The sequence below is a fragment of the Coturnix japonica genome, chromosome 24, assembly GCF_054131305.1.
Source record: "Coturnix japonica strain WE chromosome 24, WE-NBRP24, whole genome shotgun sequence".
NCBI classification, from domain to species: domain Eukaryota; kingdom Metazoa; phylum Chordata; class Aves; order Galliformes; family Phasianidae; genus Coturnix; species Coturnix japonica.
The window spans coordinates 4010187-4033899 of NC_140686.1; the positions used below are offsets into that span (position 1 = coordinate 4010187).

The 23713-nt window shown below is 41.5% G+C and overlaps 2 protein-coding genes and 1 long non-coding RNA gene across 5 annotated transcripts; all 3 read right to left on the reverse strand.

The window, feature by feature from the left end:
* Positions 1-527: 527 nt before the first annotated feature.
* On the reverse strand, positions 528-3852 carry LOC146757072 (uncharacterized). Its single transcript, XM_085523434.1, has 4 exons — positions 3796-3852; positions 3246-3430; positions 2331-2478; positions 528-1450 (listed from the first exon to the last, which is right to left on the reverse strand). Exons 1-4 carry the CDS (start codon positions 3824-3826, stop codon positions 1293-1295), a joined length of 522 nt encoding a protein of 173 aa, XP_085379560.1. The 5' UTR covers positions 3827-3852; the 3' UTR covers positions 528-1292.
* A 1246-nt stretch (positions 3853-5098) lies between these two features.
* LOC146757073 (uncharacterized) lies at positions 5099-12086 on the reverse strand. Of its 3 annotated transcripts, XR_014937016.1 has the most exons (4): positions 10516-10664; positions 7657-7707; positions 5250-5283; positions 5099-5169 (listed from the first exon to the last, which is right to left on the reverse strand). It is a non-coding gene; the product is annotated as an uncharacterized LOC146757073 (long non-coding RNA). The 3 variants fall into 3 exon arrangements; XR_014937017.1 differs by lacking the exons at positions 7657-7707; positions 10516-10664 and adding an exon at positions 11978-12086; XR_014937015.1 differs by lacking the exon at positions 7657-7707.
* A 339-nt stretch (positions 12087-12425) lies between these two features.
* On the reverse strand, positions 12426-14035 carry LOC146757074 (ankyrin repeat domain-containing protein 7-like). Its single transcript, XM_085523438.1, has 2 exons — positions 13687-14035; positions 12426-12738 (listed from the first exon to the last, which is right to left on the reverse strand). The coding sequence occupies exons 1-2, from the start codon at positions 13887-13889 to the stop codon at positions 12582-12584; spliced, it is 360 nt and encodes a 119-aa protein (XP_085379564.1). The 5' UTR covers positions 13890-14035; the 3' UTR covers positions 12426-12581.
* Positions 14036-23713: the final 9678 nt, after the last annotated feature.

The window sequence follows — 23713 nt, forward strand, 5'->3', positions numbered from 1 at the left end:
TGGCTGAAGCCCTGAAAAACCACAGCTTTTCAATCTGATAGCACCCATTAGAAAGGGAATCAATAGTGTCACACACAAGGCACACTAGACTACCTACTTGTTTTGTGCAGATCAAGGAGAACACAGCAACAAAATTAATAAAGAAACTTGCATCATACATAATCATTAGGAACCCAGCACCACCATTTGTGACCTTTAGGAAAGAACGAAAAGCAACAAAAGCTGCAGACCTTCTCTACCACAGCAGGCTAGGGTTCACAGCTAAATCTTAAACCAGATACCACTCCCACCACTTTAAGCAACCACTTAAAGCAAAGAAAAACACCCGAACAAACACATATCCAAAAAGTATACATAATGAACGCAAGAACCGCCTGGACTAATCAAGCAGGCCAGCAAGTTCAGTGTTCACTGCTGTTAATTAACATCAGCCAAGAACTTCATTGCTACAGCACATACTCACTGAACAACAGGACTGACAAGGAAAACAAAAGAAAAAGTTCACTTGTCTATAAACACAGACAAATCCAATCTATCAGATAGTTACCCTTGTTGTGCTCCCCTGAAACACTCTGCAAGCGTACTCCATGTTCAACTGCAGGTGGGAGAAACACAGGAGGAGATGCTTTCCTCGAACCTTCAGAACACGGCTGTATAATACAGTACATACGGTAAGAATTGGTACAAAACAATTTTTTTAAAATAAAATCTAACAAAGGCTTTTGCATTTTAAATAAAAGGGCAAAAAAATCCTCACAATTCATCTAAACTATTCCATAATGTTGATTAAGGCTGGCAAATCACAGAGCCACACAAGAAATTAACACAGGAAATCAAGATGTTGATTGTGAACAAGAAGCTGCAGCTCTGTGTTGATTGAACATTGGCATCAAATTTGCACCTGGCATTCAAATATCAGCCTACGTTGCTGGGGCACATGTCCCACAATGTTGAGTGAGTGCATCACTACGTTGCAAAAGCAAGATTTGATTTGCTTAAAGGCCAAAAAGGCAAAGCTGATAGCGATTAAGCTATCTAGAAAGTCTCGTATTTTTAAGAAAGGAGTGGGGAATTAGTTTTTTTCCCAACAACAAAGGCTAGAGGGGAAGTAGTTATTCTGTTTCACTACTGTGCTAGAAAATCAACTCAAAAGCCTGCAACCAAAGGGCCGATACAAGAAGCTTAACCTAACTTTGTTCCAGTAATATCTCCACACAGAACCTACACTACAAGTATTTTGTTGACCCTCAGATACAGGACATAGAGCAGCAGCAATATGGGGTAAATAAGCCTCACCAGGGGCAGGGCTCAACGCAAAGGCAAGCTCTCACGTAGTTCTCATCTGGCTCTCCCACAGACTGGGGAGATGCACATTTCACATAAAGTACCTCAGAATCCCAGGGAGAATCAGACTCTTCCTTTTTCTCTGCTCCTACTGTGGGTTGGGCTTCTACAAAAAAAAAGGAGAAATACAGACACTGAGAAATATACTGCACTACACTTTTATACCCCATCAGTCAAATAAAGGATCTGAAAGACGAGCAGTAATTCTACAGCAAAGAACAAACCAAACAGTGAGTCCCACTCAAGGCTAACTTTACATCCAGTCACATCACAGTATTCTCTTCACTCCTCTTCATCTGTTTTCCAGCAGAAGATGCCCAAGCAGGACAGCTGACATGGCTACGTTCACCATGTTTGGACAATGTTCCGTGCAGCATCTGACCAATAGCTACAAATGCTCTGAAGAAGTCTACTGCAACAAGCAGTGCTCTGGAGTCAGACAATGGAAATAGTATCTTCTGCTTTCACACCCTGGGGTCTATTCCAAATTACCCAATTCTCTCTGAGCAGGTCATGCTCTCAAGCCCACAAAGGTTTAGCAAAGGAGAGATCTCCTACATTCTACAACTGAACAAGTCGAGGTACTGGAAGAGTCTTCTCTGAGTTTGAATCAGGTCAGCTCTTGGCTGAAGCCCTGAAAAACCACAGCTTTTCAATCTGACAGTACCCATTCTAAAGGGAATCAGCAGTGCCACACACAAGACACACTAGACTACCTACTTGTTTTGTTCAGATATAGGAGAATACAGCAACAAAATTAATAAAGAAACTTGCATCATACGTAATCATTAGGAATGCAGCACCACCATTTGTGACCGTTAGGTAAGAACGAAAAAAAACAAAAGCTGCAGACCTTCTCTACCACAGCAGGCTAGGGTTCACAGGTAACAGGAAAGTTTATCATCTTTGAGGATAATCATCATTTTACTTTATTTACTGAACATTAATACTTATAGAGGAGCAATCAGGATCATATTTAAACTCACTTCTCGCATAAGCTGTGTCTTCTGAAACTTTACGGACTTGATGTTTATTACTAGAAACAGAATGTTTCACATCCCCCAAAACTGTCGTTTGCAGCTTCCTTCTAGTATCTTCCTTCTCCTGTTCTTCTTTCCATTTAGGTGACTCCTTCTAAAACAGATTGACCAAAACAGCTGAAAAGCACAGAAATCAATATCTACTTCACCACCCATTAACAACTTGGAAAATGGTTTTCTTGGGTAAGACTTAAATGAAGCAAAGTGCAACATGGTTTCTAAAGGCCTACAATTTTTAGTGGGAATCTGCACAATTAAACTGCAGTGCCTCATGTTGTAAACTTCATCTCTGGCTTTGAGAAGCACTTCCTTGTGTCAATCTAAATGCAGTTTCATTGATATTATTCAGAAAGTCTTCTTCCTGCCTACATATCTCACAATTTCACTAGTTTCCTGCCCTCAATTTCATTCAAAACTTCCTTTTGTTTCTTCATTTCCAGTCATTACCTCATGAATTCTACTAAATGGCTACAACTTCTAATGGATATTATCCATTCCCTCAGTTTTACATAACAGAAAGTGCACAGATTCCAGAAAGAATGAAGTTTCCTGTCTTTCTCCTTCCAAAACTCTCCAATCTCATAATAAAAATATTGAAAATAATGTCTGAGTTTGGCTATGAACAAGATGTTTTCAGTATCAAAATACAATGATTGAATACAGATACGTGATTGAGTATTAACAGGAAAATAGTTTACTGTCGCTTCCCTGTATTACCCTTAACAAACTCTTCCAATTGAATCATCCCTGTACACTTACTTTTGTGCTTGAGGGAAATGCTGCCCATAGATTTTCCTCATATCTATTTAGGCCCAGGTTTTCACTTTCTTGTTTTAGTGTTTCATGGAATTTATTATGTACCTCTTTGCACTGCCCTTCTTCCTCTTCCACCAATTCATCTTCCTCAAGGTTGCCTGAATCTGAGACATCTTGTTTCAACAACTCTCCACATTCTCCTCTGCTCAGATTTGCACCTGTTGGTTTTTTTTGTTTGAGGCTTTTCTTCTGTGACTTAGGAATTTCAATTCTAGAACTATCACCACCACCTTAAAGCATGAGAAAGGGAAAGAGGAATATGAATCAAATGGGTTATATAAATAGCAGCAGGCATTTTACCCATTAAAAACACAGGAAAGTAGTCATCTGGGACTGTATGGAAAAGAAGCCAGGTAAGGGCAGGATGGGAGAAGGACACATCAGACACAAAGGCTTAGGAGGGGACTCAGTATGGTCATTTCCATTATCTTACTTATTTTATTCTGACATGACCATCTGTTCTGTTCTTATAACACTACTTTCCTCAATTACTACAGCCAAGTGAAAACAACAACAACAAAAACCGAAATGAAATTACTTAGTAAGTTTACTTTTGTATGTCATTGTATTATGAAGTACTTTCCAAATAACTTACCAGTATTTCTGAACTTTTGGGGAACATTCATTAACGATGTCAAGTTTGGCTTCTGTGGCTTCTGCAAATAAAAACACGTTTTAAAAGAATTATTTGATCTGTTTTTGTTTGCTTTTTTGTTTTAAAGCAAATCCTTTACTTACATCAAATCTTGAACAGTAAATACAACCAGGCTGTTGTATTTTGAAAGGACTCAGATACTTGCTAGATCCTTCAACTTTAATTACACAAACATTCCTCTCCTCTTGTGTACAAGTCAGTGACTATTCAAAACTATCTGTAAATGCGTAACAATTCTAAAAAGGTATTTTAATCCATTGGTAAAATACAACTACACTCGCGATTACTTACTTGTAAGTATGCACAACTCAAGTATCAATTAAAGTTCCTGAAGCTTGAAGAATAAATTAGTTAATATAACTCCACTTAGTGAAATATCTGTAAATTTCAAAATAATGCTAGAAATTTGAATCACTTCCCCTAAAATCAATGTAAGAAAATAGAAAAAATTTTAAAGTACACATGCTTACATCTCCAGCATTACAGAGTGTGCTGAACTAACAAACTAAAGTTCCTAATCACTGCAGAATCCCAGTGCAACAGACTAAATACTCCAGACGCCATTGAAAAAACTGGTAATCCTTTGGAACATTCATAAAAACAGCAGGATAAGCACATGGAGCTTATAAAGAGAAATATCCAAATATTCAAAAAATGAAGATAGTCATGCAGTGTGAGATTATATACAAGCACGGAATGTCATCCCACAGAAGGAAAAAAGAAAGAAAGAATAATTATTTGAGCAACTCAAGTATCGAACACTTGAGGAACCTAGTGAGGAAGGAAAGAGAACCAGGTGATGAACAATTTCACTAGATTTTGATAAATAAATGTTCTTTTTCATTATCGTGTTCTTTTTCATTAATCATCCTATCATGTAAATTAGGGGAAACAATTGTGAAGTTTGAAAGAGAACAGAACAGGTTATTTATTAACTTATCAATTCCTAGGGTTGGCAAATCTCACTCAATGAACAACTAATACAATGTGGTAGTTTATCTTAATATCTACTCTTTTGCCTCAAACCACAAATCTACTGCATGTTCTGCCAAAGCAACAATTTTTAGGAAAAACTTACAGCAGAAGAAAGGTTGGCAGATGAGAGACTCTTCTTAAGGAGGAAAAAAAAAAAAAAAAAAACAAAAACAAAGAATTGGCTGGAAAAAGAGTTTCCTTCTATCTCATAGGAAATTGCCTTCAAATCACTTATTTTACACAACTATTTTCCCATAAAGGCACCGTACCTTGGCTGTAAAATCCAGTTCTTCTTCCTCAGAATTATTCCAGGTGCCATTACTGCCCTCTTTTTCAGAACTTCAAAAACAACGAAAAGTAAGTACTGGTCCTCTCAAATAATTCCTCAAATAAGCATTTGGTATTTTTATAAGACTCACCTTGTTGAGTATCCTTCGAAAAAGTCATCCATTGCTGTTCAAATATAAATCGACATGTTGAGATTAGATTTTGCATACTAAAAATTAACCAATACAGACATTTAACATGAAAACAGCTCATAAGAGTACAGAAGCTGAAGTGGCCAATTCAATAAGAACAGCATGAAGGAAAGTATTTACAAAACAAATGCTTTTTCAAATTATACTGAAAAACAAATCAGACATATCTACAATATCTACCATTTTTTGCTGCCGTACCTTGCTATGGATTATAACTAAATATAAAGTATATTTATAAATACAAAGAAAATCAAAAAGCATACTCAGGAGCTATAGGTTATCCCTAGCTAGAAGAATCACCAGCATTTCTCTACAGTGAATCAAAAAATGATATACTTGAGACAAAAGGAGCATTAGCAGGGCATGCTATACTACACCCCCAAGTTTTTATCAGTTCAGTGAAGGTAGTAACTCACACCTAAGACTATAGGATAGGTCAGGTCAAAAGGGATCTCTGGAAGTCTCTCAGCCAACTACTTAAAGCCAGCTCAGCTTTGAGGTCAGGAAAAGTTGGTCAGGGTTTTATTCAGTCTAGTCTTGAACACCTCCAAGAGAAGGTTCACAACTTCTCTATTTTGCCATCCTTATCATGGCAACACTTTTCATCTCCAGCTAGAAACCATCTTGCTTCCATTTATACCTCTTGCCATCTTCGCTTCCTGTCAAGTATCACAGGGAAGCATCTGGCTTTGTCTTCTCATCTGCATTGGACGCTGCAGTTAGGGCCCTTCAAAGCTGCCTCTTCTTCAGGCTGAGTAAGTCCACTTTCTCAGCCCTCTCTCACAGGGCAAATACTCCTTCACAAATATGATGGCTCCCTAGAGAATTAGCTTGCTATTGATCCATCAACCTCTCACGTAGAAGGAACTCAAAATTACAGCCAAGGCACAGTCAAGTGAGTGCTAAACAGGGGCTGACAATCGCTTCTCTCAGTCTCCTGGCTTTGCTACTCTTAGCACAGTGCAAGCTGCAGCCCTTAGCTGCCAGAGCACCCTGCTGCCTCATGCTCAGCTTGCCTTCTGTCAGGTCTGTGTCCTTTCTCAGCAGAGCTGCTCCCCTGCCGTGCAGTCCCATCATGTTTTGTAGGAAGGGGCTTTTTCACCCCAAATGGGTCTTGGTATTTGCCCCCGATGGATTTCTTAAGATGCCTGCCAGTCTATTGCCCTGGCTCATTGAAGTCCCTCTGAATGCCAGCTCTGTGCTGAAGCATATCCAACAATCGCTCTTACTTCAGATCATTAGCAACCCTGATGAGAGCGCCCTGCAGTAAATCCTTTAGGTCACCGTTCTAATGAAAACTGCAGTCTAGGAACACAATTTTTGAAGCGCTAACACCTCTTAACAACTAAAACATAATAGAAGGACTTTCTGATTCCCAGCACAGAAGGGAAAACAGACATATCTGATCTCCACATAGAAATCATAATTCCTGAAGTTTCTGAACTGTTAAATATTATAACAAAAAGAAGGGTTACTACTAACAACCTACAAATGAGTGTACAAATTTTGCCTTTCCTAAACACAGTATGCGAGAATATTCCCTGATCTGAACACAGCTTTCTGAGATGCAGTACAGTATAAATGTTCAAAGAAATCTCATGGAGAAAAAAGCTAGAGGCTGAAACTTCCCATCTGAGGGCATCTTAAATGGTTCAAATGCTAACAATCTGATTTTTGATGTTTTCCACTACAGAAAACACAGAATATTCTTAAATGCTAATGGAATCCTGCTGTATGTAAAGCTAAATAACTAATTCAGTACTATGACTCTATCTGCTAACTTTCCACACAGAACAGAAAATTGCTGCTGTGTGGAACAGTTAAACTCTGGACGAACGACTTCAGTTACATCTTCAATGAGTACCACTAGAAGTAAGGAAAACAGCTCATTAAATTACCTACACTTTTGCTTTCAACATATAAATACTGCCAATGATCCTGCTATCCTTTAGAAGGCGAGACAGGAATTTGATGAGATAGCTTTCAGCTAGACCAAAACCACAGCCATGATGCACTGACACAGAAATGAGATCTAGTCTCCAGGGACCCGTTTGCACTTTAACTGAAGCCTATATCACCATTTCTGAGCAAGAGGAGAACAGATTACAAAACAAACAACCCCAAAACCAACACTATCACAAGTGATAAAAGCAAATGCTGAATTCAGTAATAAGGGACTCATGCAAAACATGCAAAGAAACAAAAGCTGCCCCAAATCCACTCTAACTCATAGATCTTAAATCATCAAGATACAGATCTGCAAGATAATAAGCACCTATGATGAATAAGTATTTGTGTATCACAAGACATGTGTGGTATTTAAAATACTGCTGTGCAGAATGAATACCTTCACTCGATTCTCCTGTTCTCAGAGTCTGCTCAGGGGACCGTTGCATTTCTATATCCATTAAGGGAAAGGCATGGAAAGGACAGACAACAATGACATCAGAATAAATGCGGAATCTCACAAGTTTGGAAAATACAAAAAGCACACACACAAAGCTACAGCACTGGGAGAATGCGCTGTGACTATGACATGCATTTGTGTGCATGTGTACATCTGTGTGTCAAAAGAGAAACTGTGGAACACTACCTTGACATCAAATTCTTTCACAATAAATCTGTTACTTTTCTCTGGAGCAGAAGGTTGTCCTACTTACATGGATTTTATCACATACACATGCAGTGCTGTGGAAAAACAGCTACTATCAGAAACATACACTTAAGAGAAAGTTTAAAAGAATCATAGGATGGCTTGGGTTGAAAAGAACCTCAAGATGATTTCTCATCCCTTCTGGCTTTTCTCTGTTTCCTTAAGAGGGAATACAGGAAAAGTTTTATCTGACCTCAGGAGATAAAAATCACACAGAAGTGATAATTTACTTTTGTAAAGAGTTTTACAATGCTGAGACAATTCCTCTAATCATAGAAACACTAAGGTTGGAAAAGATTATCAAGTCCAATTGCAAATGACTCAGGGAAACGCTGAACAATACACTAGTATGTGCTGCAGTGGCCAAACATACTGTCACTGCAAACATACTAGAAACAGAAATAGCACAACTACTGTTTTCCTCAAAAAGAAATTGTTACTTAAAATCTAAGAGATCGGTCATTCAATATGTTCTGGAAGCCAATCTGTACGTGATTAATAAAAGGGTTCATGTTCTGACATCCAAATAATCATGAGCAAACTTGTTGAAAAATGCTGACCTGTTCAACATTCTTCAGAATCTCCTCTTCTAATTAGAAAGTACAAAAGTAGCAGAAAGGATAAGGTCAAAATTTTAGATAGCAGAAAAATAAAACAGAAGAGCAAAAGACAATAAAAGAATTCCAAAGTGGGTATTTCTCTGGTCTCTCTCTCAACATCCCGGCTTCTCTAAAGGACACTTTTAAGACTGTTACTGTGGCATATTAAAAGGACTCTCATGATTCAGGGTGTGGATGCAATCAGAGACTGCAGAATTAATTCCAATATTGTTTCTACTACGCTACTGAACTTTCTCTCTGCTCCCTCCTACTCCTCATGCTGGTGTCATCTTTAAGAGACTGAGCACAGGGAGAATCACAGAATGGTTTGAGTTGGAACAGACCTTTAATATCATCTAAATCCAACTCCCTGCTATAGGCAGGGACACCTCCCTCTAGACCAGGTTGCTCAAAGCCCCATGCACCTTTGGCTTTGAATGCTTGCAGGGAGGGAGCATTTACAACCTCTCTGGGCAACCTGTTCCAGTGTCTCATCCCCCTCACAGTAAAGAATTTCTTCCTGATATCTAGTCTAAATGTACCCTCTACTTGGAAGAAGAAACCCTCAAATCACATATTTTAAATTAACCCAGGCCTGTTAGTCCTTACAATGGGGTACCAGAGCAACTATCTATGTGCATGGAAGGTAGCAACTGAGTGGATTTGGATAAAAAAAAGTATTTCAATGATTAAACCAACTGTATCGAGCCCCACTGAAAAACAAGCAAACAAAACTTCAAAACCAAGCTACGAAGAAACTTTTTCAACCACTCTCTAGTTCAAAGTAACTGCTCCTAAGTCAAAGGCAACATCACTTGGGTCTAAAATCTATACTTCCATCTGGGATAAGTCCAGGAAGAAAAAATATGCCATGTATTCTTTGATCATATTTCTCAGTCTTTATAATAAAAAAGTAATGACTTGTGTTTGAACAGTCTGCTGCCCATCTGACACATGATTCTCACAAAATCCTTAAAAATAAGGAACAAATAAAACCTCGTACGTTGGGGCTTGAAACGTAAACTGCAAGGCAATCTCATTCATACTAAAATAGCAACTTTCTAAGATTCATTTAGGGCAATTTGAGCTTATAAACGCTGCCTGGATTTTACAAATTCATTGAAGGAATGTATTTCTTTTATTTACAAGGCAATGAGAAAATGTAACAGTTTTTCTGGATCACAAAGTCTTTCTCAGTTGTTTTTTTTTTTTCTTTTTTAAATAAAAGTAATTGAAAAAAACATTATTTGATTATAAATCAAACCATGTCCAAAAAGATACGGTGTATACAAACAATGTACTGTTGTTGCTTATGAAGTTATTTTTCCAAGACAATTTTTGTTACGTCTCCACAACACAAACAAAAGCAATTGTAATTGAAGGTGAGAAATTATGTCTCCCAAAAAAGGAGCTTTATGCAGGTGAAACTATTAAAATTAAAACAAAGTGACAGAAATCCAGTGGTAATCAACAAAAGATGCATCTTCTTGCAATTCATCTGCTGCTTCGCTGCTACAGAAGATAAAACTACTATTTGGGATGAAACTACAGCTTTTGCAATTGGATTTTCTGAACAACAATCTAAATGAGCATCTCTAAGAAAAATTGCACACCCATAAAACAAGGCTACTTTAACCTATTTTGTTTCTTCTCTTCCCTCCTCCCCCTTGCTAAAGGGACAATTTAAATAAATGGGCAACTTGATGTGCTGAAAGTGACAACTGTATGAGCAGATGGATGTAGTGCACACAAATCACAACTGTCCCCACAGCCTGTGGAGATGCAGTGTAAACTAGAAGCAAGCAAACACATTCATAACACTTCTTATTACAGTCCACCTGATGCTTCCACTGAAGTCCACACTGAGCACGGTGAATTTAAAAGATGCAAACCAACCTAAGGAAGGGGCCACCACGATTCTGCCCATTAGCTCTACCACAGTTAAGTATCCTACCTCCTCTGCTCGAAGCAGCTGCACCCAACGTAAAGCCAGCAGCTCTTGCCTGGTGAGGAGTCACTGGCACAGGGATGCCTCCTTTAGCACCTGCAGAAGCTTCCCCTGCGTTCTCATGGTCTGCATATTCTGCCAATGTTTTACTAAGACTATGGAGAGCAAAAAAGGAAATGCATTTGGGAAAAATAATCCCATAGCTACATAAACACTTAATGGGATAATAAGAGCCTTATACTATCCATCCTAAACATAACCATAGCCAAAACAATTTTCATATTCAGTAAGTGTAACATACTCTACTTTTTGCAAACCGTAACATACTCAAATATAATGGACACATCTATTTTATAGATGCACATCCAGATCTATGAAGTTATTTACTTCTGCTCGGTACCCTTTGCAGTCCAGTTTTTACAAATACAACCACTCTTATGAATGAACACCCATGGGTAAAATACTTATGTGTAGGAGGAGTTAAACTGTTTAGTAATTTAACAAAAGAAATAACAGCTAGATCTCCTCTGAAACAAAACAGGTGGTTCCTGGTCAGTGGAACTGAAGACAGTAATAACAAGGGTTCTGTTTTGAGAAGAATTTACAAACATTTCAGTTTTTCAAGTTGAACTTCTGCGTCTGTGGGCTACAGACACATTTTAATAGTGTATAGCAGGCAGACATCAGCTTAGAAACAAACACTTGAAATCTTACAGAGAATTTTGAGCAGAAGCCCTTTTCTCAACTTTCAAATTAACACCAGACACATGAACAGTATACGTGAGAAGATGTCAATGAACACATCTTCAAAATAGCACCGTTAAACTTGGTGCTGTTACCAAAAAGGTTCAAACTCAACACTGATAACTAAAAACCTAGCAATAAATTTAAAAGTTTACCTAGCATTTCCATGAATAATAGCATAGTCCTCAGCTGTCCATCCATTAACGTCTTTATGGAAAATTTCAGCGCCATAGCGAAGAAGCATTTCTACCAACTTAAGCTCCCCACCGGCCGCTGCAGTCATAAGTGGGGTTCTACAGCATCCAAAATACAAGACAAACCATACAACTTAGTCAGACATTGTAATTATTTTAATTCCCATTTGCTCAATCTCAAAGAAAAATAAAATCACTTTATGAACAGAAAAAAAAGCTTCTATATTAACAACACTTGCATACAAACTTGGCATCAATTTGAAAAACTCTCTCTGGCATAACAGCAATGTTGCTGGCACAACAGCAATTTTCCTGCCACAGCGGCTACCAGAAACAATGTTTTCTTGCAGTTCTCAATGCAGAAAACATGCAATAATGCATGTCACCTGCCAAGCTGAGACCTGCTTTCGCCAGTCACTCAATGAGCTCTTTCTCTGTGTCTTTCTACTTCAATGCTCATTCCCATCCCTCCCATCAGTCCAACCTGAAGACAACTAAGGTGACCTGCAGAGTTTAGACCATCTCCTCACCTTTCACACGGATCTCGAGTGTGAACATCAGCTCCTTTTTTAAGAAGGAGCTCTACCATTTCTTTGTGATTTTCAGAGATAGCAAGAGTAAGAGGAGTACATCCGTCCTGAAAGAACAGAAATAATTCAAGTTAAAAATCAAAAGAAACAAACAAAAAATCTACAATAAAAATATCAATGCAACTTTTTGAACTTCTCTATTGAATATCGAAATGTACCTTATTCTGAGCATTGATACGGGCACTGTGCTCAATTAACATCCCTGCTAGAAATGTGTTAGGAGTTACAGCAGCCAAGTGAAGGGCAGTGTTGCCACCAGCATCTGCCAGGTTTGGATCAGCACCATGCTCTAGCAGGATCACTGCACATCTTTCTTTCTGGCATTGTACTGCCTGGAAACAACACACACACACACACAAAAAAAAAGGTAAAATTTCCAGCAGTCATATTTCACTGTGTCACTACTACTACAACTTCCCATTCCTGGAATATAAAAGCATCTGCCAAGATTAGCTAGCGCACGCCAAAGCCACACTGATTACAGCATGCATGCTTCTACACAGACTTACTTAAAGAATCTGGAAAGACATCATTTAATACATAATCAATAATTCCTACTTGCAGCAACATAGTATGTTCTACTTACCTTCATCAGTGGAGATCTGTTATCACTGTCAAAAAGATTTAGCTTACACTTGTTTTCTACTAGAAACGTAACGACATCCTCACGTCCATTTGCACAAGCAAGATGCAGTGGTGTCCTAAAAGTGAAACGTGTAAATTGAAACAGACAGCTAAATAAATATTTTCACTCTGTGGTACATGAACAGGGCAAATTGCATTTCTTTATCCCAATTACCTCCCAAAATAAACAAAATAAAATAAAAACAAGCTTATTCCATTACCAGCGTGCACCAAACCATGTCCCTTAGTACAACATCTACATGTTTCTTGAACACCTCCAGGGACGGTGACTTTACCACCAACCTGGGCAGCCCATTCCAGTGCACAACCACTCTCTGGAGAGGCTTATCCTAGCATCCAATGTGAACCTCCCCTGGTGCAAGCTGAGGCTGTTCCCTCTTGTCCTAACAGCTCCCATCACGGGCAGGCTGATGAGTACCCTCCATAAGACCAGCTTCCTCCAAGGCAGAGAAGATGAGGACGAAATAACAGGCAGAACGTCAAATAACTCATCATGCCTTGTCACAGACATGGAACAACTCAAGGGTGACTGTCCCCACTGAGAAATTCCCAAATAAGTATACAAGATCCTTCACCTCTGAATAGAAGCCTGACAATATTGATCTGAGCACTGTATTTATTATTTATTTAGCACAGTGTACCGCAAAGAGCTCGAATGAGTAATGTAACTGTAACAAACACAACTTTGTGCAGGAGCCCCTCGTCACCCAAAAGCAGCCGTTACCAAGCACTGGGGAATATGACAACCTAAAGGAACCACCATCAGCTTCGCAAGCAATAAAGCCTTCATGAAGCCAGCAGCCTTATCGCTGCCCTTTCTCACCAGCCCCCAACAGAGCTCTCAGCTCGGAGGAATGCCGAGCAGCCCTACGAGGGATCCAGGCCGGGAGGGCACATCGGAGCGGCCTCTACCGGCCGTCCCAGCCATGCGCGGCCCCCGTTAACAGCAGCCCTCTGTGCCCAGGTCATGCAGCGGGGATCCCGGCCCGGCCCGCCCCCCTTACCGCTGCGCCCTGTCGCGCTCGTCGATGTCGTGCTTCTTCAGTCCTTGCTGCACCAGGGCCAGGTCTCCGGCGGCGGCCCCTCGGTGCAGCTTGGTCAGCTCCTTCCGGCGGATCTCGTACGCACCGGCGGAGCACGCCGAGGCGGCGCTGCCGGGCGGCGGATCCCGTTTTTTCTTCTTTACGAAGCTGAGTATCTTCTTCATGTCGTCTCAAAACTCTGCCGGGCCGAGCCCCGAGCAGGACGCGGAAACACGGCGCACGCTCAGGAAGCCGCGGCCCAACCCACAGGCTGCAGGGCAGCCTCAGGCTCCCAGCCGGAGCCGGGAGCCCCACGTATGCGTTATACGTGCGATATGAAGCGCTACTAAGCGATATGAAGCGATATCGAGGATACACACCCGCGGAGAGCAGGAGTGTGCGCGTCTGTAGGCTCGGCTGCCTCAGAAAGCGGTTGGCAACGGTGTGTCCTGGGGCCGTTGCCTTTGGAATAGTCACGGGGATAACCGTCTGCAGGGTTATTTCTTGCCCTACTTGTGGGTATTATTTAATAGGGATCTCAAAGCACGCGTTTTTAACCTGTTACTAAACCAGTTGTCAGCTTTCTGTCTTCAGTTTTCCCATCTTCCCCTCCCCCCCTCCACCTTTGTTCATACTGTTTATTAAATCTTTAATATGGGTGATTTTGAATAATATTTTTAATTCATTCCTGTTAAAAACAAATAGTTCCATTTAATTTTTATTTTTCTTCAGAAATTGGTATTTCCTGTCACAGTTCCTCATATTCTCAGTGTGTTCTCTTTGATAATCTGGAGCTTTCTCTAAGAACCATTGAGCAATTGCTATTCCTGTTGCTGTCTGCATGAGGTGATTCCTCTTCTCTTACCCAGTACTAGATCCACGTAGCACAGTAAGATTTTCAAGTAAGGGCTTAAGTGTGGCTTAAGTGTTGCGTAAGCATTGGCATTTGGGTTAGTCTGCTAAAGACTCACCTTTCCTTTGACATAACAATACGGCTGGATAATTTAGCTCACAATCCTTGCAGCTCTGAGGTACAAAATGGCAGTCTGAAGCTCTCTTTTTGCAGTCTTTATTTTTCCCCTATTAAATCACTGTGTGTATTTTGCTTATTGAAGAGTAACAATGGCAGTAAAGGCTTGTGTGCTGCGTGTTGTCTGGTCATAGAATCTTTTAATCATAGAATGGAATGGCCTGGATTGAAAAGGCCCACAATGACCATCTAGTTTCAACCCCCCTGGATATAGCCACATCCAGCCTGGCCTTGAATGTCTCCAGGGATGGGGCATCCTCAACCCCCTTGGGCAACCTGTTTCAGTGAGTTACCACCCTCTGTGTGAAAAACTTCCTCCTAATATCTAACCTAAACCTCCCCTGCCTTAGTTTCAAACCATTCCCCTTGTCCTATCAGTATCCACAGGTGATTTACTACGCCTGATTTGCAGCTGATGTGTTTACAAGCTGGGAAATCTGGCTGGGCAGATAGCATGTTTCTGCATTGCTTGCTCCAGGGCTTTGAAGAGAACTGGGCAGTTGCAGGTAGAGACTATAGCAGCTCCAGCTCTGTCTAGGTTGGAGAGCTGGAGCTGAGGTGGTGCTTTTGATGTTACACTCTTGCTTCCCTATGCAGCCAATGTGTATGCTTAAATACAGTTTTGCTTGTTCCTGGTCCAGTCTGAAGCTCTCACACTGTATCTCATGCACATGGTCTGTTAATCCTCAGCTGGATTAACAGCTAGTTTCTATTGATAATGCTGAAAGAATTCCTTTTGGCTTACTCTAAATGAAAAAGATGCAGCTATGCTTCCCATTTTAACAATGAAAATTAAGAATAGGTTTCAAGATTGAAAAAAAAAAATATATCATTTATTTGCTTTCTTTATGACTCCATTTTCAGTTGACATAAATACATGACTTGCAGATTTTCAAATGGAATATATGGAGTTGCAACTAAAAGTTTGATCATGTCTCTCTACCAGACCTCTACAAGTCTCATTTTACCAGAGAGAAATATCCTCCTTCTTACTTGTGTCACCGCTTCTGGCAGTAAATACATTTGTGAGTGACTGTTTTTCAAGGCTGAAGCACAGGAAGAGTAAAATTTCATCAAAACTGTGATAAAAACCTGGAGTTCTCACTGAGAATGGCAATCACTGCCATTAAAGCAGCCTCATGTGGTTGTTTCACAGAAACAAGATCACATATCCCACTAGTTTTGTGGGTTTTTTGGTCTCTTTTTTACATGCTTTAATAATAAAGACTAAAAATTAAGTTTTGTTATTTTGTATATGCAGTGTTTCTTCCTGAAGTTCACACCTTATTGCCACTCTTGCCAGTATCAGTACAGCACAGGGCCTGCAGTCACCTCCCTACCTCCCCAGACCAAATCCATGAATCATTTGCTTCTCATAGGCCTCAGATGAAAATACTATTTTATAACAACTCTAACCACGTTAAGGACAGTGAGACACTTTAATGCAGTGCTGTGCAGTTCTACAAACTTGGCAAATACCTCTAATGCAGGAGGAATGTCTAACGTGCAGCCTGAGGTCTTCGATACCACAACTAAAGCAGATCTAAACCTGAAAATACTTACACCAGCATGTTAGTGTAAACCCTTACCTTCTCTAGTGTTAACTACGGCTTGCCATAGCATCGTGGCAAGTCTCAAAACCACAAACATGGGGAAATAACGAATGGCAGGATTTTCAGAGTAGCCTATGGTCAGCACAGCTTGGGAATTCAGCTCTCCTAGGCCCTCCAGGAAAATGTCATCATGCATTTTCCTCACAGAATTACTTAACTAGTCTCAGGAGCTTGCAAAACCCACAGAGGTTTTTAACTAGCTTACTGAAGCAAAGGCTTGAAGGTTGTCCTGAGGGGCTTCATTCGTTTTGCTTTGTTGCTGAGCTGTGGTTTCCAGTCTGTCACTTCCAGCCTTGAGCCTGAAAGAGAGACAGGCCTTGCTGTGGACATTCACAAGAGCACAACTTCTGAAAGAGCAGTCTTTATGGAGGGAAACTGACAACTTCTACTTTCAAAAACTCACGTTACTTAATTGCATTCCCTTCTATTAGAATTCAAAAAATAGCTTTTTGAAAGGAACATGCACACAATTCTCCCAGCATGGAAAAAGCAACTTCTTGATTGGCAGCCCTCCTAATTACAGGTTAGTAAAACAAGGCAACCAACTTTCATATCACTGAATCTACCCTGCTGAAACGATGCTCAGTGTGCTACAGCAACCTGAGCTTATGCCCCCACTGTAACCTTAAGCTGCTCATAGGAGCAGACACGGAATGCAGCAGCCCCATTCCTTCCCAGTCACTGTCATAGCTGAGTGCACGCTGAAGCATCCTGAGCTACAGAAATGTCCCAGAGAAGGAATCAGCTCTCCACTCTGGGTTGTTACAGCAAAGACCTGAGCACCACTCTCTGGGAACTACGTGGAAACTTAGGACGGACATGGAGAAACCTCAGAGTCCAGAGCTTTGATGTGAGTATATGGCTTGTGTTGTCGTGTAATTTGGTGCCTGTTTACATTAAACATCCCCAATATGGCTGCAGTCTTTCATGTGGCACAAGCTTAGCAAAAGGGCCAATTCACAGTTGGGCATCGAAGGCAGGAGCTTGGGCTCCTCCTAGAATCAGGGATGGGGAGAATTCAGAAATACCCATTGCTCATCCACTGTTAGGTTCATGTCAGCTTCAGTGCAGAAACCTGCAGGGGGAGCAAAGTGTTTCTGTGTATCCACTAGAAGGCTGTTTCTAACACACTGCTTTGCCCCTCCAGCTTGTGAAAAGCACCCAGGCCTGCTAGCAGCATTATGTACCTTGAACAGCTGGCCTAGAGCTTAAGTATTTCAAGGTCTCATTGTTCAGAAGCATAAGGCAGAGGCAGCAGCAGAGGGAGGTGGGTCCAGAGGTGACAAGCCTAGAAGTAAGCAAGCCAAGAAGTAAGCAAGCCAACAGGGGTCCCTGCACATCCTTCAGAGAAAGTACCTCAGAGTACTGGGGAGATTCAGTCTTCCTCTTGCTCTGCTCCTGCTGCGGGCAGGGCACCTATGAAGAATGGACAAAGTGAGACACATTCAGTCTCTTGCAGTGAGTTTTCCTAAGTCTGTTAAGCCCTGTCATCAAAGCTTTGCCATGCTCTCTGTGGGGAAGTGCAGCTGCAAGCTTTGTTAAAAATTGGTGTTATCTAGCTTTACAACGTGAGTTTTCCAGTTATCATGTTCTGTGTTTTTTTTCAAGATTGTAATAGGGCCCTCTGTCAAAAGAAGCCCAACTCTATGCAGAGAGATGTGCATAATCAGGCAGAGCTTTCTAAAGAACAGCACCTGTTGCAGAACGGCAGGAGAAAAGCAAACGATCACACCTGTCATTGACATATGATCAGCTAATCTCGTTTATTCCTTGGCTGCGTGTACATTTATAATACGGATAATTAGCTCATACATATTGCAAAAGCGGAGCTCATCATTGGTTCCCAATTACATACCATCCCCAAGTATCTTTGCAGCTTCTTGTTATCATCCTGAAAGCTACTCCCTTGCTGAGTTCACAGAACCATGGCTAGTTTCTCACCATCCCAGGGCATCCTGTTGTTCTCACTGTCCTTGCAGGTGGTATGGCTGCTTGATTAACTGCACCGTGTTTACGACCCTTCTCAGCTAACTAGCTGTAAAAAACACTCTCTACATTTCCCCCGTTTTCTTTTAGGCTGAAAAGGCTCAGTTTACCGACCGACTAACCATATTTAACAAGCAATTCAGTTCATTTGTTCAATTAGTTCTCATGTAGTTTTATCCTGCCCCGTAGCTGCTGCTCTGTGAACTCCTTATCTTGATCCATGGCTGCTGCTCCATAAATTCTTCTTGTATTACAACAATTTCAAGATACTGCCTATAGAATAACAACACTACTTATATTAATAACATAACTATGATAACTCAATCAAGGCCTTGATTGACAATACTCTGAAAGTGAAAAAAGAGACAAGTCAAATACAACATAACAACATTACTGTTAAACCCACTAAAAAGAACAAATATGTTTGTACTGCAACCTAAGTTTCTGCAACCTGAAAATAAATCTGTGAGGGTCCCATTGTGTTAATCTGTAACTGATTTGGAAAAGTCTTCAATTTTCATATACTCTGATACATTGATTTTTTAATGACCACTAAAATTTGTGCAATAAATGCTTTTAAGATGCTCATAACCATGCTCTACTGACTGAGTTATCCGGGCTAATAATTGATTAATGATCATGCAATTTAATGGAATAGCATGTCAAATAGAACCAATTTTAGAGGAAAAATGTACTAGAGTATCACTAGGGGCATTATTACTTACTGACCCTTGAGAAACAGCAAACCATGTTGGTGGTGGATGCGACAGGTAGTGCCAGCAGGGCGTCCCCTGCTTCAAAGTGCACCTTTCCTCTCTCACCCATCACAGATTCTCTCCTGCATTCAGGGTCTGAAGGATTTCTTCCAGTTGTACACCATATCCGCATGGCCAGTGCATGATATAGAGCCCAAGTGGAACACCTGCTTGGAAAACAGAATAAACTATCAAATTTAGTTCTATTAGCGTGCACTTTTGTCTAAAATGATGCATGGTTATATTTTCAAGTCCCAATTAGTTGGATGTAAGAGAGGTATCTATTCTATGATACAGGGTCATCTCTTTGTCTGGGATTCCTATCCAGGTTTTGTCTTTGCAAATTAAGAAAAGCTAATTAATAGGATAATAACATCGTAACCAAACAGTACTAAAACACCGAGAGAGCTGTTCCTGTACATTCTAGCATGGATTACATCAAATCCTGTTTAATACACATCTGATCTATTACTAAAATAGAAGAAGCACACAACATCCTAGCTAATGCCTAAAACTCTAATTCTTGAGACTGCATTGGTAAAACAGAAAATCACACACTATGTCAAACTATTACTAATATTATCTATAACAAAGAGTTACATATAACTCTTTGTTATATATATATATAACTCTTTGTTATATATATACTATAACTCTATACAAAGAGGCTGTTAAGATGTGTAGAGGGAAAATCAGAGAGGCAAAAGCCCAGTTTGAATCTAAGCTGGCCACTGGGGTAAAAACAAACAAGAAACCCTTTTACAAGTACATCAGCTGTAAGAGGAGGACAAAGGGGAATCTCCATTCTTTACTGGACGAGGCTGGGAATGTGATTACAGAGGGTAAGGAAAAGGCAGAGGTTCTGAATGCCTTCTTTACGTCTGTCTTTAAAAGTCGTCTCGGTCCTTCCCAGGGCTCCCCACGCTCTGACCTGGTAGTCTCGTCTGGGGAGCAGACTGAACGCCCTGTGATTCTTGAAGAAGCGGTCAGGGAATTACTACTCCAACTGGACTGCCACAAGTCCATGGGTCTGGATGAGATTCACCCGAGAGTGCTGAAGGAACTGGCGGAGGTGATCGCTGAGCCGCTTTCTGTTATCTTTCAGCGCTCCCTATTAACGGGTGAGGTGCCGGAAGACTGGAGGCTTGCCAACGTGACTCCCATTTACAAGAAAGGTTGTAAGTGTTAGCCTGACCTCGGTGCCAGGGAAGGGAATGGAACGAATTGTCTTGAGGGAGATCACAAGGCAGGTGTGGGATGACCAGGAGATCAAACCTAGCCAGCATGGGTTCATGACGGGCAGGTCCTGCTTGACCAATCTGATCTCCTTCTATGATCCTGTGACTCGTCTAATAGATGAAGGAAAGGCTGTTGATGTGGTCTACTTAGACCTCATCAAAGCCTTTGACACTGTCTCCCATGCTGTTCTCCTACAAAAGCTGGCAGCCCGTGGCTTGGATGAGTACACTCTTGGCTGGGTAAGGAGCTGGCTGGAGGGCTGGGCCCAGAGAGTGGTGGTAAATGGAGTTAAATCCTGTTGGAGACCAGTCATGAGTGGTGTTCCCCAGGGGTCAGTGCTGGGACCTGTCCTCTTCAACATCTTTATTGATGACTTGGATGAGGGCATTGAGTGCACCCTCAGTAAGATCGTGAATGACACCAAATTGGCAGGGAGTGTCAATCTGCCTGAGGGTAGCGAGGCCCTGCAGAGGGATCTGGATAGTCTGGAGAGCTGGGCGAAAGCCAACAGGATGAGGTTCAACAAGACCGAATGCCGAGTTCTGCACTTTGGCCACAACAACCCTGGGCAGCGCTATAGGCTTGGGGCAGAATGGCTAGAGGATTGTGTTGAGGAAACGGACCTGGGGGTACTGATTGATGCTCGGCTGAACATGAGCCGACAGTGTGCCCGGGTGGCCAAGAAGGCCAACGGCACCCTGGCTTGCATCAAAAACAGTGTTACTAGCAGGAACAGAGAGGTAATTGTCCCCCTGTACTCAGCATTGGTGCGGCTGCACCTTGAGTACTGTGTTCAGTTTTGGGCCCCACACTGCAAGAAAGACATTGCGGCCCTGGAACGCGTTCAGAGGAGGGCTACAAAGCTGGTGAGGGGTCTGGAGCACAGGCCGTATGAGGAGCAGCTGAGGGAGCTGGGATTGTTCATCCTGGAGAAGAGGAGGCTCAGGGGAGACCTTATAGCTCTCTATAACTTCCTGAAGGGGGGTTGTAGTGAGCTGGGGGTTGGCCTCTTCTCTTGTGTAATCAGTGATAGAACTAGAGGGAATGGTTTTAAGCTGCGTCAGGGGAGATTCAGGCTGGACATTAGGAAGTATTACTTTTCGGAAAGAGTAGTCAGGCATTGGAATGCACTGCCCAGGGACGTGGTGGAGTCACCAACCATGGGAGTGTTCAAGAAACGCTTGGATGTGGTGCTGAGGAATATGATTTAGCCAGGAAGTATTGGTAATGGTTGGACTAGATGATCTTCTAGGTCTTTTCCAACCTTGATAATTCTGTGATTCTGTGATTCTATAACACAGCAAGTTTCAAAACAATACCACTAAGTAAGAAACACACAATTACAATTACTATGAAGGCTGGATGCTATTTTCTGCCTTCAGATGAGACCGAACATATCATGCTGGAACCCACGTAGGGCCAGTCCCTGTGGAAATACGAGCATATTCATGACCCCAAGTTGTCAGTGGTAGGGGACTGTCCCAAAGTCCCTTAGGCAAACGTCCCCAGTCTTGTTGAACTAAGTGTACCTTATGGGACAGGAAACGTGTTCTGCTGCAGGAAAGGGCTGTACCTGCTATGGTGGTTCTGTTAGAGTTTTAGGCATTCAGAAGTTACGTTGATGAAAAGCAAGATGAAAAGGGGTAGTGAAAGATGCAGCATTTTCCAAATTGCATTATGTTTCCCCAAAATATTTTGCAGAGATCAGTGCTGAGAGCTTGAGCAGCAATGGTGCAGCCTGTTAATTCTTTCTATATGATGGATCACTTCTTTTTGCTACTGTTACCCCTATACAAGGATTGTCAGGTGTTAGAAAGAAAGGGAAAGAGAAAGTCTTGTAGCATAATTTGGTTATAATTGTTCCTGGCCATTTGTTTTTCCTGTACTTCTGGGCTTTCAGAGTTCATCTCTGTTATGGCTGCATTTGAGCAGTTGAAGGTCTTTGGGGAAACAAATACAACCCTGCCACCCTACACAAAGGATGTTCATCTGAGACATGAATTGTCTGCATCCCAAGGAGATGAATGGATTTTTATTGAGTATCACTGCTGAGGAATGCAAGGCTTGATCTATTCTCTTGGAAGGTTTCTGCAGTAGTTTGGCTGCAGTCCATTTGTTGGAAGGAGATGATATGGCTCTCTGGGATGGAAAGGCTTTTCCAGGTTATAAATAGCAGTACTGTAACAGAGAGCAACTGATGCTCTTTGGAGAGTGATGTTTCTAAAACCCTGAAGACCTCATTCAGCCACACAGCTTCTCTGCTTGGTTTGACTGAGTACTGCTGGGGGGCTGCTGCTGTTAGTAATATGGTCTCTCTGGGGCAAGGTAGAAATATTCTGGAGCTCCAGTCCTGGAAAGAAGCAACATAGGTTTTCAGGTACGTGTCTCTTGGCTGCAGGAGGACTTCTTTTTCATGTAGACTATGGAAAGGCACTTTAAAAGAGTAAGTGGAGGACCAGCATGGCATTTTTCACAGGAAAACATACTCAGAGCTGGCACATCTCCTTGTTGTAGTCCCAGGCCCATGAGCAGCTCTGCAGCTCCATGCCTTCTGTGTGCACAATTCAGGCACCACGGTGTAAACATGTGTGTTGTGCTGAGGGCTGGTGCAGTCTGAGGTGTAAGAATAAAAATTCCTTTTAGGTGAAGTATTTGAACTATGTGAAGAGTTTGGGGATTGTTTTCTTCAGTAGTTATTTAAACATTGTCTGCAGGGGGTGTGTGGGTGTAGGAAGCAAGTCTTTGGGGAGCAAGTGGAGTAATCAGGCACTTTGTAGCTGCTACTCAAAAAACGCCTTCACTTTTCTCTCTGTGGCTTCTTGTTCTAGTGGTCTAATCTCCCTGCGATTGCTTCTTGTGTTCAGGAGTGTTTGAAGGCTCAGGACTCAGTGTCATGGTATGTCATGCACATCCTTATGTACACGGTGAGGCTTGAGGTCTGTGATACGGTGTGGGTAAGGGGCTGGTCTTTCAACACTCTGTGCCTTAAATGTAACACCTGCAATCCTAATCTCATTTCTTGCAATGAACTCTGAAATCCCTGCTGGTAGATAAAGCTTCACCTTTGTTTTAGCCCTGTTTTGTTTGTGGTGGGAGTCCAAGACAAGGAAGTCAGTGGCTTTTTTTGCTACTGCTGCACTGTGTAGGCCCTGGAAGCTGCTGATTTGTTTACAGTACTCAGAGGTCATTCATGGTGTTAATGAAAATAGGGCTAAAACTCATCTTGGTGCTGGGCATTGAAAGTTTAGCCAACAACTCTTCCTTACATCCTGTGTGTTATCTCTAACTCCAGCCACAGGGCTTCTTTCACTACATATGAATCATGCAAACCCATGTTGGCTGGTGGCCATTTAGTTTCTAGTTGAATGTCCACAGGGAATTAGGCA

Excerpts from the sequence above, each read along its gene's own strand:
- LOC146757072 (XM_085523434.1), bottom strand. The coding sequence starts at position 3,826 with ATGAATGTTCCCCAAAAGTTCAGAAATACTG. Across the intron at positions 3,431-3,795 it reads CCAAAAGTTCAGAAATACTG|GTGGTGGTGATAGTTCTAGA; the intron begins GTAAGTTATTTG and ends TCATGCTTTAAG. Across the intron at positions 2,479-3,245 it reads AAGAAGGGCAGTGCAAAGAG|AAGGAGTCACCTAAATGGAA; the intron begins GTACATAATAAA and ends AATCTGTTTTAG.
- LOC146757074 (XM_085523438.1), bottom strand. The coding sequence starts at position 13,889 with ATGAAGAAGATACTCAGCTTCGTAAAGAAGAAAAAACGGGATCCGCCG. Across the intron at positions 12,739-13,686 it reads GAGCGCGACAGGGCGCAGCG|GACACCACTGCATCTTGCTT; the intron begins GTAAGGGGGGCG and ends TTTCACTTTTAG.